The 16,561-nt window shown below is 44.4% G+C and overlaps 1 protein-coding gene across 2 annotated transcripts in view; it reads left to right on the plus strand.

The window, feature by feature from the left end:
- CROCC (ciliary rootlet coiled-coil, rootletin) overlaps nucleotides 1–14,654 on the plus strand; it is a 574,059-nt gene extending 559,405 nt beyond the window's left edge. For both annotated transcript variants that reach the window (XM_078642848.1, XM_078642849.1), the window contains one exon: nucleotides 11,176–14,654. In XM_078642848.1, the coding sequence (XP_078498974.1) occupies nucleotides 11,176–11,256 (81 nt within the window). In that variant the 3' untranslated portion in view covers nucleotides 11,257–14,654. The remainder of the gene's footprint in view (nucleotides 1–11,175) is intronic.
- The last annotated feature ends 1,907 nt before the right edge of the window (nucleotides 14,655–16,561 follow it).

Here is a 16,561-nt window from a genome sequence, read left to right on the forward strand (position 1 = left end):
TTACACATCCTGATTTATTATCAAGACATCGTTCAGATAGATGATCATTCTTACTCCTCTCTGCCTGAGAAAAGCAACCACTAGCCTCATCACCTTTGTGAAACACCAAGGGGCTGACGCTAGCTCAAATGGTAGACTCTGAAACTGATACAGTTGGCCTTTTTTCCTGAACTGTAGATATCCCCGCTTTCTTTTGCTACCGGTATAGTGAATTAAGAATCCCTGAGTTGGGGGGAGGAGCCTAGCTTGCGAGCGCGATGGTCGCCTTTTAGCTCGGCTCCGTCGGCCCTCCGGCCAACCTCGAATATCCTGTACTTTATCCTGTACCGTGACGATACTTCTTTACAGCTATTGAAACCTGATGATTTACTCCCACTCACCGTCTGGTCCGGAGGCTCCTGCGTGCTGTGGGTCCGCAGTTCTGTCCGCGAGAAGATTGGGGCCTCCGGTTGCTTGAGACCGGGACCTCGCCTGCGGGATCCGACCGGCGGTGCTGAGACTGCCGGCCTCGGCCGAGAGAGAGAGCCACTGGTGGGAGCCGTTGTGCGTATGCCCCGGAGTTCCTGGATCGGCCCGATTTGCGGACCGTGCGGCTGGAGGGGGGTGAGACGTGCCGGGGCTGACTGTGTGGAGGGGGCCCCTTCGCCTTTGTTCTGCCTGGCGGCCCTGGACCCCTCGCTTGGCTTTCGTTTGTGGGGCCCGCCGCTATTCCTGCGGGGCCCCCCCCCATCGAGCGTCTACCCTTTCTGTGCCAGTGAGGCCGTTGCTGGGAACCCCCGGAGTCTTGTAAAGTCCTACATTTGGGAACCGTTTGGAGGCCCACGGTGGAGTGCAGGGCGGCGAAACTCACAAGATGGCTACCGACACCGTGGGGGATGCTCCGCCTTGCACCGCAGAGCTTTGCTGGCCAGGTCGCACAGGGGCCTGGGCGTGTGCTCGTGAACCCACGCTCCGAGATGTCCTGGATGCCTTGTTGTCCTTATACGCTGTCCTGGCTCCCGATGCCTCTACCGACTCCATCCGGCCCGCCGCCATTTTGGGTCGACGCTCCTTCATGCACCTCTGTCGGCCTGCTGCCTCCATTGTTCTGCCCCCTCTGGCTGCGCCGAGGGTCGATGCCGCTGTATTTCGGTCGCTTGATGGCCCGGTGGCTTTTGAACCTCCAATTTTTCACCACCCGGACTTCGATGACTTGCACACGACGTGGAGACCTGCTTCTTCCCGGATAGTTGGGAACTGTGGCGAACTGCTGCTTGCTTTCGCTTCGATGGACTCATGTCTATATCCTGGAGGGGTGCCTTTACACTGTCGACTTGCGAGACTGGACACCTGCTTATTTTTGCCTATCCTGTTGTTGCTGCTACAATTGACTTGTTCTCTTGAATTTTCGTATCCCATTGACTTGGCAAATCTCCCTGCTCTGCGTTACTGCCGTAATCCTAGTCACTATTATGATTGCTCTGTATTGGATGGTCTGCACCATGTTGTCCTTTACTGGGTTGGTTTCGTGGTTAGGAAGGGCTGGGGGTGAGTAGCACAACATTGATAGATCGCTGGTTTGCCTGTCCGCTGTATTATCACAGGTACCCTCGACATTGTGAGACTTTACATCACGAAATTCCTCCTCTCACCCCCCCCCTGCGGATTATTGATATATGTGAAGATGTAATGTTGATCGGGTAGTTATTCATCTGATGGTCGGGGAAGGGCTGCAGCCGAGTGTGTTTGTTTGTGTCCTCTGGCTCCTCCCTCCCATATTATCATGTTCCTTCCTTTACTCCTCTTTTTTGTCTTTTTATTAATTCCTCCTCTCACCCCCCCCCTGCGGATTATTGATATATGTGAAGATGTAATGTTGATCGGGTAGTTATTCATCTGATGGTCGGGGAAGGGCTGCAGCCGAGTGTGTTTGTTTGTGTCCTCTGGCTCCTCCCTCCCATATTATCATGTTCCTTCCTTTACTCCTCTTTTTTGTCTTTTTATTCTTCTCTCTTTTTCTACTATATTTCGGGTTTCGGATTAGGGCGACAGGCACGCTGTTGGGAGGGTAGGCCGTAGCCTTCTGCAGGGGTGCGGGGTGGGACGGGTGGGTGGGGTCTCTCAGGAGTTAAAATTTTTTGGTTCTATGGCCCTTTTCTATCCTTTTATAGGGGTGCCGCCTCTGTCCTCGCTTCTCTGGCATGAGTGGGTTGGGGTCTGATGCCATGCCACTTTTATCAGTTCTGATGTTTTCCGTTGCGACTCCATACCCTTCTTCTCGCCAGCCTTTTCTTTCTTCTGTGTTATTAGCCGCGGGTCGCGTGGCCCGGAGTGGCGCCTTTCTTGCACGCAGTGTTTCTCCTATTATTTTCTTTTTCCCATTCCTTTTCCTCCCTTCTTCCCGTTCTTGTCCTTATTGGATTCTTTCCCTCAGTGTCCCCCCAAATTTCCCCCCTCTTCCCCCTCCCCTTCTCTCCCCCCCCTTCCCCCCCCCCCTTTTTTCCCCGGGCTCGTATGGCGGGTTGGCTGAGTTAGTCTAATTTATCCGCTCCCTTAGCGTTTGTTAGCGTATCATGGGGTGGGAGACACGAGATGTTGCTAATACTTGTATGCTTTTCATATATTCTGCTTTTGTTTTGTATTGCGATGACCTTGTGTCATCACTTCCTCCCCCCCTCATCTCCTCATTCTGGCGAGGGTGTATTTCTGCACATTGGGCTTCCCGTTTTCTACACGAACCTGCCATGAGCCTTGTCCCCTTATTATAAAATGAACCTTCATTGCTCCTGAGACTGGGCCGTTAAAGTTGCGTGTCCTTTCCTTTACAATGTTTTAAATATGTTCGCTTGTCTGCCGATTGGTCTTGTGTTGATTACTATGACTTCTGATCGCTTTTTGAATTGTAGCCGGCCAATTTGGTTGTGGGCCCACGACTGTATATCTTATCAATGCAAATAAAGGTTTTCAAAAAAAAAAAAAAGAATCCCTGAGTTCTAACTTCACCATTCAATCTTGATCTTGTAGCAAATCTAATAAAAGATGTATACCTTCCATCTTGAAAGGTTGGTGCATCACAAACTGATTCAAGTCTCTTAAATGTATTACTGGCCTCTATCCCTTGTCCTTTTCTACTTCCAGAAATAAAGTACTTTCAAAACCCTTCTCCTGCTCTTCTACTCTCACAGTTGCATCATTCCTCAACATTTGTAATACCTCCTTCTGTACAAATTGTTCCATCTCCAAACATCTTGTGACACTGCTTTCCAATTGTCTTTAAAGAATCTTAATCTTCCTCCTACACCTATCTGGATAGAATTAGAAGTAACTGTTACAACTTTTCTGGAATTTTGACTCTTCTTATGCGAACTCGAAATCTCGCTGTTGGAGATACAATTGGGAACCTCATTGGTTTCCCCTGTAGTATCCAGTTCCTTAGTTCTGATACTGGGCTCTGAAACCTACCCGCCCGGTAGGGTGCCCTCTCCTACCAGCCCTTACATAAAAACTACTATTTGAAAAAACTCTATGCATAGAGGATCGAGCTTTATCCATACTTGTGAAGGTGTGAATATATTTAGACAAAGACTTCATTCCATCTCCAAAAACCAAGTCACAGGAATCCTCACTAGATTCCTTATTTGCGAAATTGCTCGGTTTGGGATAGATGTGCATAAGCACTGTTTTTCTACTTTTGGCTAAAAGGCCTGCTTTTGCATTTCCCAATAACCAAATGGCCCAATGGCACCAACCACTTAACTGGGCCAAATCTAAGTCTAATCCATTTAAAAAAGACCTCTTCCACAGTGTCAGAGATCTTGGTCTATGGGCCAAGGGTGTCGAGTCCCTTATCTAGACATTGCCTCAGTGACTTTTCTAATCCCTGTCTTGTATCCTTACCCATTTTGAATAAATATGTTATGAGTTCTGGATCCAAATTTGGTGTAATAGACACCTTCATATCAATAACAGGCCTGGAACATTCTGCCCGCATCACATTTCTCTCGTCCTTCTCCAAGGATTTAGGCAATCTTGCATTTATATAATCTGAAACGTGGTTCATTGGCCACCATTCCTTCCCTCTTGGGTGCCTGATATCCTGTGGATTGACTAACTTTTCTCCAAAAGGATCAACCACTGTATCCTTGTCTTAACCACTGACACTCAACTCACTCTCTTCAGCTAGCCCATCCTTATACTCTAAATAGAATACTCATCTAGATCTCTTCTAGATCCTCATCTGCTTTGCCTTTTGCTATCCCTGCATCTTCTTTCAGATACTGATACTTATCAGCGTAAAGCTGACCCCTCCTTGCACTGCACTGTATACCTCTCCTTTGCGAGCTGCTTTGGATTCCACTCTCACTTGCTGTCTCCTCCAAGTACTTCCTCTTTAAAAGGCACTTCTCACCTAGACGTCTCTGCCAGTCCTCCTCCTCAGATACAGAAAAGTATTCCTCCTCATCAATACTGCTCCTTTTCCCTAAAGCCTGCTTGACAGATTCTTGTATTGCCACTTATATCTCTTTAGATATAATTCTTATTATTCTTTCAGATTCACATCATCCTTATTTAACTCTGTCATTATTGATATCCTTTTAATTATTTTAATGCCTCTGTTCTATTTTCACAAAAAACACCTTTGTTATAATCCCTTCACCGCCTAACTACTGTTCCTGACACAAAGCACACCAATGGATATCCTTTGCCTAAGAAACGGCTTCTCAGAGCTATTTGCTACAAAGAAAAGCATCCGCATTTCAAAGCAAGTTCTACTGCCTTGGACAACAGCGCTATTTCTGCCCAATGGGGAAGCAAGACATCATTTACGACGCCGTGATGCTCACTCCCCCACACTGCCGTCCCTCACCTTCACTTCACGTCCTGAATCAGGAGCTTGTGCGTGGACAAGAATCTTTTCTTCCTTGCGCTCCAATGTGCGCTTGCCTTCGCTCGCTGATAATGGTCTGCGCTCAAGCGCAACTCCACAAGTAGAGCTTACTATGCATTTTAAGTCTTTCTGTTAACTCCGATCACTAAATACTTTACTGTCAACACGATTAATCCCATAATTTACTGCTTTGCCTTTAATGAGATCATTTGGATATATTCCTTGTTATTGCTTAATAAACATTACACTTATCACCCACCATATACCCATAAATTGGGTATTATTGTAACTAACTCTCTCATAAATACATCACATACACTGCAATATACTCCAAAATGAAATAATTGTGTCATATACTTATCTGCTCAGAAGCAGCAAACAAAAGAGGAGGAAAATGGAGCTAACACTGTTTATATGGGACTGAACAATTGCGTTTACCACTGTGATGTTGTTAAGTTTTAATTGAAAGCTTTTAATGGTTTGCTGCCCAGAAGGAGTGAAAATAAAGTTCCTTGCCTCCTATCTTGACATAAAATTAAGGGGAAAATAATGGAAATTTCCCCTCAATGACTTGAAACCTCAAACCTAGATTCATGATGTTTTTGAGACATTAAGTTGGGTCAAAATCTATTTAATCACAGTGTAGCAGGCATCTGAGAAAGAGGAACCACTTTTGACGTAACAAGCATCAGAGCGATGACACTCTTGTAGTCCCAAACTAGAAGAAATCTGGAGACCTTCCAGATTCTCTTTTGTATCCTTCTCGCAGAGCTTCCTTGTCAGTACGAGCTGGGAGAAACAAAGACGGAGCTATAAATATCACACATAACTCCTCAGCTGTGCAAGGATCACATTCAAAAGGTCTCTTTTGCTCACCAACATTTGTAAAACTGTGGTGGGATAACCTGGCATTGGAGGTTACAGGTTTATATGCCGGAAGGGAAATCATTTATGCCTCACCCTTTCAGTACCTAGTATAGAAGCCCAAGTGCATTCAATGAACCCAAGGCCAAATGTCTCACAGGGAAATCCAGGAACCTGGTACCTCCTTCCCAGGATAGTGAGAGGCCACAACACAATGCAATAGTACCTTAAAGTGTGACAAATAACAACTTTTAATACAAATAATCGAAATGCTCCTTTGACAAATGGTGAGGCTAAATTTCCTCTTTCCGTTTTTTGTTCACTCTGGTTGCTTCTCTACCCATTTTGAGCTGCATGTCACTCTAAAAAATATTCCTTGCCGCAAATCAATAAGTTACTTGTATTGTGTATTGTCCAGTGTGGTTGCCTTCATTAGTTGCGTGCAAACAGTAAGTCCTTACTATCTTTGGAGTACCTCACTGTTGCAACATATGCGATGCAGTTGGGCTTGGGGGTGACCTGGAAAAGTTGAGATCAGAGGCTCTGGTCTTGGACAGAGAGCCAGCATCATGTCAATCTTGCAAGTGAAGTCCTGAGCCCTGTGAGGGGAGGTTCCTTGCTTCTGGAGAGTGCTGGACAAATAGAACATCTAGGGCACCAAACACCTGTCAAAGCCCTTGAACACCAGAGTGGATGAACTGACCAGATGTTGTCTTCTGTCTCAGGGCAGGATCCTTCAACTGAATCTCCACAACTTGCACCTCCATGCCTAGAAATTGAGCGACAGCAGTTGACTGAGGTTTAAGTTACTGTCTGAGGTAGTGAATGTTATCCTCGCTACTAAATGCCCTTCCACAAAATGTTTCTAAGCTTGGATCTAGGCCAAGTTTGTAACTTGAAGTGGTGTCTGAGACATTGACCCCCCCTTACTAGTGAAACTGTCAGATGTTATTTTTTCTGTCTTTAGCCCAGCATGGCCTTGCAGTGGGCTCTGTTAAAGGTTATTTGTCAATATTTTATGTGTTTGCTGCACAAGCCGTCCTTGTTCATGTTGAGTTGTGATGCAGTATGTTAAAGGTTTAAGTCACATGCTCCTTTATTTTCTCTCCCTAACTGTTTGTGATAGCCCAGTGGGACCCTAAGCTGGTCTTGACATTTCTTACGTGTACACCCTTAAAGCATATGCATAGTTGCTTGATTGCATCTGTTGATGCTGAAAACTGTCTTTCCCATGTACAGTTATGTCAGCTCGTCACATCAGAGAACTGCAGGCACTTTGCGTGCAAAAGCCTTATACCAACTTCTTCCCAGACAAATTAGTACTGAAAATACGGGCGGCATTTTTGACCTTTTTGTGACACATTCAATGTTGGACATTAAATCACTCTGCCCACATTCTTTGTTCCTTCTCCCCCTTCAAAAGAGGAGAGACTTCATCAATTGGACCCCAAATTGGCTATGAGTTTTGATATCGATCGTCATCATGTGGATGATCAGCTAAACTCTTTGTGAAGTTTTCTGGAGTGAACAAAGTAAGAATTGTGCAGAACAGGACCTGTCGAGGTGCATACATTTTTTTGTATCAAGATTTGCTGTGCACTGGCCAAAAAATCAACCTCCAAGGGCCTTAAAGCCCATTCCACCAGAGCCAAGGACACTACGATGGCATGGCATTGGCAGTAGTGGCCATCTGCTAGGCTCCAACATGGGCATCGGTGCATAGATTCACTTAGCATTACTACCTTGACAGCCTGGTCCGGTGAGCCGCAGCGGCCCGTCAGGTAAGAGCAGTGGGGCCGGTTGGGGGGGATTTCGACAGACGACGAGAAACAATTCATTATTTATTACATTTTCCCTTGTGGTCCTCTGCTATTGAAATCCCCCCACCCGGCCCACCGCTCTTACCTGCAAGGGCCTGCTGCTGCCAGTGTGACAGTCCGGCGGCAGGTCAGCCCAGCACCATGTGACTCTGGGCAATAGCTCGCTTAATCTTCCCGACGGCCCCCCAGCGCCTAGAGACCCTTACGGGTGATTGTGCGCTTTACAAATGTGGACTTTACTTTACTTTGCTCGCTCTATCCTGCAGGAATGTTTGGTCTGAGTGCATTTCTAGCCCCCCCCCCCCGCCCCCCCCCCCCAACTTTGGGAGGTACTGCTTTGATGTCTGTTGTATAGGTGAGGAATCTGTGCTAAGAAGTATCAATTAGAACAAGTTACTTTCCTTCAGTAGTGCTCTTTCTGATAGATTCTCTATCTAACTGTAGATTCTGCATTGCCCTCCTACCTCCTTATTCTGAGGTGTGGCCTCTTTCACATATAAAAAAATGTCCCAAATTAGAGATCAAACACTCAAAAGGTGAAGGAAGGGCTGCTTGCAATAAGTCTAACCACTAGTAATCACTCAGGGTAGCATTCCAGTCCATCCTTCTTTTGTCCACCATGCCGCATCCCATTACATTTTGTGTGTTTGATGTAACACCCTATGTGGTAAGGGTATCCCCAGACATGGGTCCCATTCTCACTGCCTTTGAAGCAAAGCTATAGCCAACTGATGAGACCCAATCGGTCTTGGGTTGCTTGTGTTCCTGTTCAGTGAGTGCCTGGCCTGGCAGTTCGGGATGGACTGTTCCTATTGGAGCAGGGTCAAGATTGAATTGCATATGGCTGGGTTCAAACAGAAGTGGCATAGTGGTTGAAAGAACAATGGGCTGGAATGCTACCCACAGCAATGACCAGTGATTAGACTAATGCTAAGCATTTCTCCCATCACATTCTGCTTGTTTGATGTAATGCCCAAATTAAAAATTAGTCCACCGTCAACAGCAATTGTTCTATATTCCACGTCAGGGTGCATTGAAAGGGCGAAAGACAAAAAGCTGACATCAACGCACAGGGATGAGGTTTATAGTAGCTTACTTGTGGGGCAGAGCAGACAAAACTGAGCAGCCAGGCAACACCTGTAGGCACACGGGAGCACTGCTGTTGAAATTCTCTGAATACAGTCTAATGCCTTGGAATATTCAAATGGTGAGGAATCTGTGGTTAGATAGAGTATCGACCAGAAAGAGCGTTACCGAATGTGAGTAAGGTAGGCCTGTAGCACCTTGTGCTGTGAACATTTCAGACTGTTCCTGATACGTGCAAATCTACAACTTCTCCTGCTGCAAGAGGACAAAACTGAGCGAGAAATTCATTCCCACAACACCTAGCATAACAGCAGTACTTGGTGCTAGACGTTGAAGCTATTATGTCAACCATCTCCATACTGATAGCAGCATTAACTTAGGCCTCTAATACGCCTCGTTAATTACGTCATATTTCTAGCCTATATCTCATCATCACTACTCCTTGGGTTGTCATTTATTGTATTTATGCCATACAATGCTATCCCGTGTAGACCATCATTCTTGTATACATATTACCATAATACATTTTCCCACTTTGATTTCTTTTGGATGGCCCCAGTCCTGCACAACCCTTTGCTAATATTCCTGAACTTCCATTCATTTTTATATTGTATACAACTTCCTGTCAGTACTACCTGCCCCATCCACCCTGTCCTACAAACCCCACCCTATAAGTCTTGCATGTCAAATCATTTGAGGTGCCACACACACAAGTTTGCACCCTTCCATTCAGTACCACTCTTCTGTTCCCAATAATTCCTTTATGCTTGTCATACAGACCCCCATCTTCCCAATCATCTCTATCCCATTCACGTTTTTCTCTTTTTTTCCCATCCCTACAAACCCCTTCCTCTCTGCAATAAATCCCTGTTCCTACCTTTCACACCTTCCTGTCATTTGTCTGTATTTCTTATTTCCAGGCTTCCCTTTATTTTACTCTTTGTTCCCCAGTCACACCTTCCTTCCAGTATTGCTCTATATTCCCAGTATTCCCCTAGTCACCCTTTGCCCCTGACCACTCTTTACCCATCAACCCTTCTCCCCTATATTGCATTTTCTGTAATTACCTTTCCTTCATGTTCCCCATGTCCACTCAGACACTATTTTCCCCTTCTTCACAAGTTGACTCCTTACCCCAGTTTTTTTTTTTAAACAATTTTTATTCGGTATATAAAAATACCATAAAATTAACAATTTATCCAAGAAAAAGGTTACATGCTTTAAAAAAAAAAGAAGAAAAAAACAGTTCAATTATCTAAAATCTACATAATACAATTTTAATATATAAGTAAAAATATACACATCACATATGACCTGTCCCTCGCCAGTCTGATTCATCTTCCAACTTGGAAACCATTTATAAAACAATATGACAGAATGGCAAGTGAGAAATCTATGGGCTTCCGCTACCCCTTGTGTTCCTTAATCTAAATGCAGCCCATAAAATGTTAATGGTACAAAAAAGTGTAAAAGCATCTGGGGCCAATTTTAAAAATTACAAGGCCACCCAGTTGTATCTTTACCCCCCAACACTCCTTCCTACCAACCGCCCACTGCAGTTTTCTCTTTACCCCATGCCCCCTGGGAGTCATTCCTGTCATTGCTTCACCTTCTGTCTCTGCTTTACCCTGATGCCTCTTCCCATCAGTCACCCCTTCTCCAGTCACCCATTAGCCTCAGTTGGCCCCTTGCCCAGGTCACCCCTTCATCATGGTCACTCTTTCCCCTAGTTTACCATCCACCCTTAGTCACTCCTTTATCCCCAGTAGGTCCTTACACCTGAGTCGCCCCTTCCCCCTCAGTCACAACTTACCCCGGCTCCCCTTTTTCCCGGTACCTCCTTTCCCACAGTCACCCCTTCACCCCCACCAGCCGCTTTCTGACTTGTGTCCTACTTTCCAGCCCTCCATACCTCCGCTATCCCTTTCCTCCGGTTCTGCATACCCCATCGTCCCAGTCCTGCATAACCCTTGAACGGCAGCTCCTGAGATGCTGATCTTTCCTGACCTCCACACCAATTTGTTCAAGGCGTGTAGATCTGTTCCTCTGTCACCTTTTATTCTGTACAATTCCTAATTCCTAGTCATTCCTCACTCCCACATCTGCACATCCCTTGCTACCAGTTATGCACTGCCCTTTCTCAGAATCACCCATCCCCTCCTAGTCCTGCAACCCCCCTCTTCCCTTCCGCTTCCTCCATACCACGCTTTCTCCCTAGCTCTAAAAATGTATTCCTTCTGTTTTGCTAGTCGTACAGTATTTCTCTTCTCCCTGCTTATCCACTCATTTTTTCCAGGGAATCTTTCTGTCACTGTCCTTCATTCCATTGCCTCTCAGTCACACAGTCCGCTAAGTCACTTCCTTCTTCCAGCTTCAGTTCTCCCATTGACCCATTCCACCCAGTCCTGAGAACCCCTTTTATCCACTCCAGTACGCCCCTGCCTTCTTGTCAAACTCACCACTCACTCAGTCACCCTTACCTGCGTATCTCCTCCCGCCAAATGCTTTTGAATGCTAATTGGACGTTTCTCTCCCCAGATCTCCATGCTGAAGGAGCAGTTGCAGCAGGAGCTTCGAAGATGCCAGCCTCATTACTCCTCCATCCTCTCGGGCAACTGATAGCGAGCAGAAACTGACAGCACTACTATCCTGCACTCTTGACAGATGCACCGGCGTGCATTGCAATGTTGGACACTTTTAGAGCCTGTATTTCAAATTTACAGATAACTGTTTTTTAAATCTTTTTACGCACTGAATTTTTGACTGAGCCACTGTGAAAGGATAGATTAAAAAGGAGAAATTCCTGAAGGTGAGAGGGCAGGACCTACTGAGCATTTGCGGTGCTAAACTTCAAGAAGCCGCAACAACAGCAGATCCATGCATCTTGAATCCATTTTAAAGTGTATTGCTCTTAATGGGAATCAAATGAGCTGTTTGTTGTAGGTCTTTTATTTTTACTTGAAACATTTCAGTGGGTACTGTGGTGGGGTGATAAAGCAGCACACGCATCACAACGATAGATCGAACAAACTTTGCGACCAACATTCATGGTTTTGTGAGGAGGACTTCCTTTATGGCAGTTTCCTTGATGTGAGGGGTTTACCATCTTGCTGCCATAAGCTAGAATTTTGTTTTGTGTTGAATCAACAAGACACTCTGATCATTGAAAATTTTCGAAGATTTGTTTAGAACCGTATAGCTTTTTGAAATATTTCTTATCGTGTTGGCTTTTACTAGAGTTCTTGGTGATGGGGAGTTTGTTAAAGAATTGAAAAACAATCTGATTTCCTAATTGATTTAATTGAAAAATCTTTAACATTTACTTGTTTCTTCCTGGATCCCATTTTGTGACATTGGATAATATTGAACTTCCAGGATGCATAGGTATCGGGTTTCCATATTGCTGACAGAAAGCTGCATATTTATCTAAGTCTGTTGTTTGTTTCCTTGCATGCTTGCCTTCAAATTATTTCCTAGGTCATTTATGGGATTGAATTTATGGCATTTCCTTTTCTGAGTTTTGTGTCCTACTCAGATGTTGCATGTTGCTTTCCCATCAGGGGCTGCATTGAATAAAAAAATCAAGCAAAGAAGACTAATCCACTATTACACAAGGACTAGTTGCCACTTAGCAGAAATGGCCCTGGACCGCTACTTTGTCAACTTTGCCACTGCTCCAGTATTACTTTGGCGACCTGACAGTGTCCGTTGTGTGTAATGGAACTGTTCCAGTATTATACAGTTGACCAGGAGAAAATGTGTTTGTTGGCTGGTATTCAGCTCACTTAGGATTAGCTCTACGATCAGGAGAAGAGGCGTTGATTGATGGGTTTAGCCAAAGGAGAGAGAGAGTGTGAGGGATAATGTAACTAGTAAGTACTGTCCTATTATTACATGGGTGATATGCACAGGATATGTATGTCCATAGGTCTCATTTTTACGTAGAGGATACAAGGTCACTTGGCAGGCATTAGATACATCAAGCGTAGACCTGCATAGATGTTAAGGCAGTTGAGCTGTTTGGTGTCGAAGTCTGAATGGCAAAGAACCTATCTTGCAGCTGGTTTGTTTAACTCAAGCATCCTCTCTTGCACGTCCTTTCAAACAGACACTTTTTTCTTGGCAGTCGATGAACGTACAAATTAATTTTATAAATTCATGCTATATAGAAACGTAACATTTTAACACACTTTTTGCTTCTCCGTTGTCTGTTGCACTTTAAAAAAGGGGCCAAACTGTCCAGTATTATTAAACTTTTCCATATATTGCTTCTATCAGCAATGTGGCAGCTGCGAGTGAAGATGCAGGGAGATGGTAAATAAACTTTTGAATGTAAACTCTAGTTGAAGATTGTGGGCCAACCATTCATATGTTAGAAGGCCTACTGAGTTCACGCAAACTACCAAGAAGTCTTCCTCTAAACTCTGGCTTTAGATTAAGACAAATTCAAACCGTTACATGCAGATGTTGTTTCTTCAAATTCTTCTCCATTATTTCAGGGGGAAAAGTACTTCAACTTTCCACAAGTATTCTTATGTAGCCACCTCACCAGTTGTGGATGATCGAAGCATCCCTTAACTCGTGGGGGTTTGCCTGATTGGCAAGTGTTATCATGAGCATAATTTCGATTCCAAATGTACCTGGAATTGATTCCATCTTATCAGCATCCAAGTGCAATGAAAAGGGATTTATAAAATTGGAAGGCTGACATTATTTATATGCTTTTTTTTTTATAGTGGACTTCCACAGATTCGTTCTGGGGTGGATACCCATTAAGAAATGGAGAGGGTGGCCAATTTAAGATGCCACCTTCACATCCCCTACAAAAATGCATACCCCAAACTACTATATTTGGGCATGAAGTCTGCACTTAACCCAAACTGATTGCATTGTAAATATTTTAAGGGAAGCCTCCGATGAATGAGGGCAAGGGGATCACATACTGCAGATAAAAGAAGGAATTGCCATTTTCGCTATGTACATTTCTTCTGTGTAGCGAAAAATTAAAGGAAAGGACACGTGCAGTGTTGGAGTCATATGTGGAAGGTGGATCAATGCACGATTGTACTGAGCTCTCCTAGAATCATTGCATTAACAGCTTGGTTGTCAACAGAGTACAACAAGAATTTGGTACTTCACAGCATGGTTGCAGTACTTCAGGGGCAGCCCCAAGTCTGTGGACCAAAGCTTTTCGTCTCCAGTCATAAGTATTTTGGTCTCACTGCTATTCAATTTCATTATATATAAGAAGTGTAGACCAAAACACAAACTGGTCCGACCGCCTTAGTTACTGGAAACTAGTCAATTCTTATTTTTGCAATAGCGAACAGCAACTGAGTAACTAGTATGTAACATAAATATCACACCATCAACCTTTATGGTACCTGGCATAATTCCAAAGTGGCCTTTATACATTATTGAAAGCAACCCTGAGGTCTAGGAAGGTACAAAAATCGGTCAAACCTCTTGAGGACTGCAGACTTCCTGAGGTAGCAATTTGGCAAGGAAATTGTCATATTTTTCCAAGATTAGGATGTAGAACTGGTCTGCCAGTCAATGATCATATTATGAGAGTTATGATACACTGAAAGCCTAGAAGCCAGAACATTCCCAAACAGATGTACTTAACAACTTGTGTCTGCCATTTTAAGACTGCATCATTGGGTTGTTTTCTTTAGGTTCGTTCCCTCAGACAGCTGCATGAAGCCTTTTGGTAAATGTGAGCTTTATAAAGTATATACACAGAAGTGGCTACTCTGGAGATGCTTCTGGAAACCTAAAGTGCCTATTTCTCCTTTGGAATGTGATGGAATTCGACAGTTCAAAAATAACGTATCAATTTCAGTGTTTTATTTTGCTCTGGAATCCTTTTTTATTTTTATTTTTTTTTAATCATGAATGTAGTTTTTTACAGTTACATTGCTCATTTTGCATTCCCTATTTCTATAGCATTCCAACATGTTTGTTTTTGTATTAAAAAATTACCTGCTGTAGACTTTTAGCAGCACAGATTGTGAGCCAGTGTACTTGCGTCTTTCTTCATCTGTCTCCCCATGCCGAGCCCACGGTAGCCAAGAAATGGTTAGGAGTAACCACTGTTTCAGACAGCACTGAGAACCTTCCATGGGGTTCTGTTGAGCCAGCGTGTTTGTGTACGAGTGATGTTTGTTTTTCTAATCGATCAAGTTTTATATCAGTTTACTGTATCCTTATTGGTTTGTATGTCCACTTTTGTAAATCACTTTGATTTATAATAAATATTAACTGTCAAATGTGAAGTGTCAGTTTTTTCCAATTAGAACAAATTTGCATATATATGTTTGATGGCATGTGTGGCAGTAGATACACATACTTAGCATAAGTGTTGGGCTACGAAGTGTGCATGCCGTTTTTCTTCGAAGAAGACTTTCGATTCACGACTCCTCTTGCTTGCAATGCGCATGACCATCAACTCCATTGTTTGATAATTTTTTGCAGCAGTGTGCTCCTCTGCTCCATCTCGTTATCATCAGTTCCTACTAGTTAGACTTTGAATGTCAGTATTGTCATCGATTGTGGTTACTTAGATGTCTTCCAGTTGACCAAGGCCCTGATGGCCTTCGCCCTTCAGGGCAAACTTTATTTTTTCAACGTTCGTCAAAACACCATGCTTATCTGGTGATGGAACGGAGCCAGATTTTGCCAACACTGCCACGCCAAGTTTTCACACACCGACCAACATCTGATGTACAGCTTGTGCCTTACTTCGGATCACCAAATATCCACTTGCGAGCCATGCCAGTTGTTCCGATCGAAGAAGGAACTGCAGTTTCACTCAAGAAGGCTCGAGATGTCCTGACGCACAACCAAAAGACCCTACAGGTATATTCGGGTGCGGAGACTAACACCACAAGGCCCAGGCTCAAGTTTCTGCAGCTGATGAGGGTAACTTTTCACACTACGACAGTTTGAAATCCAAGCTCGAGATCCAGGACCTTCCACCAGCGAAGACTGGGAGTACAGAGCCCCCTCCATCCCGCCACAGCCAAAAAAAACTATCCCAAAGGCTCGACCATCCACTTCGGATAGACCGAAATATGTGCACAGACCACCACCAACCTCGGTCAGCACCGAACAGCTGTATTGGAAACGTTCAACACCGGCTCGGCACCGAAAGAGCAGCGCAAAGACAATAGTCACCAGTTGTCAGCCTCAAGTCAAGAGCCGCAGCACCGGAACATCGACCATCTTTGGCGTTGAAAATATCTGCCTTGGACCCAAAAACCTCTGCAAGAAAATCTTTGGTGTCGAAAACCGTGTCAGAGCTGAAATCCCACCCTGGCTCCAAAGAAAGGGGCAGTTCTGAAATTGTAGAACCTTGCTTCAGCAGTTGCAGGAACACATCGATTCGAGTCAAAAACAGATACATATTCACCCGGACACTGGTCGAATACTGGCTACACCTCTCAGAGAAAGGAAAATTTAGCTAAGACACAATTAAGCTTTGAAGAAGTTTTGGAGGTCCCCTGCCTACCAAAGCACTGGCAAAGAGCAGACAAGGCCAATAGTTCACCGTCCATCAATCCATCACCACCTGTGGCACCAAGGGCACACTCTCCACCACTCGTGGCACCTGCAAACACACACTATTCACCACAAAATCTATTCATTCTTTTGGAGAACATGGGGATGATGGGGACCGAGGGGATGGTGGAGACCAATTCTCCATTCCACCTAAAGATGACTTGTGGGACACATACGATACATATCCACATATGGATACAGACCCAGACTTGTATCCAACGAAGCCTTCCCCTTCAGACGATAATACTACTTACCATTATTATAGGTAGGGTAGCTAGTTATTATAAGTTGCAACTCCACACTGAACCTTAGGAGAATTACCTTTTACTTGAGACACTTTCACCCTCTCGACGCTCATCTC

Source organism: Lissotriton helveticus, chromosome 5_1 (genome assembly GCF_964261635.1).
Source record: "Lissotriton helveticus chromosome 5_1, aLisHel1.1, whole genome shotgun sequence".
Classification (NCBI taxonomy): Eukaryota; Metazoa; Chordata; class Amphibia; order Caudata; family Salamandridae; genus Lissotriton; species Lissotriton helveticus.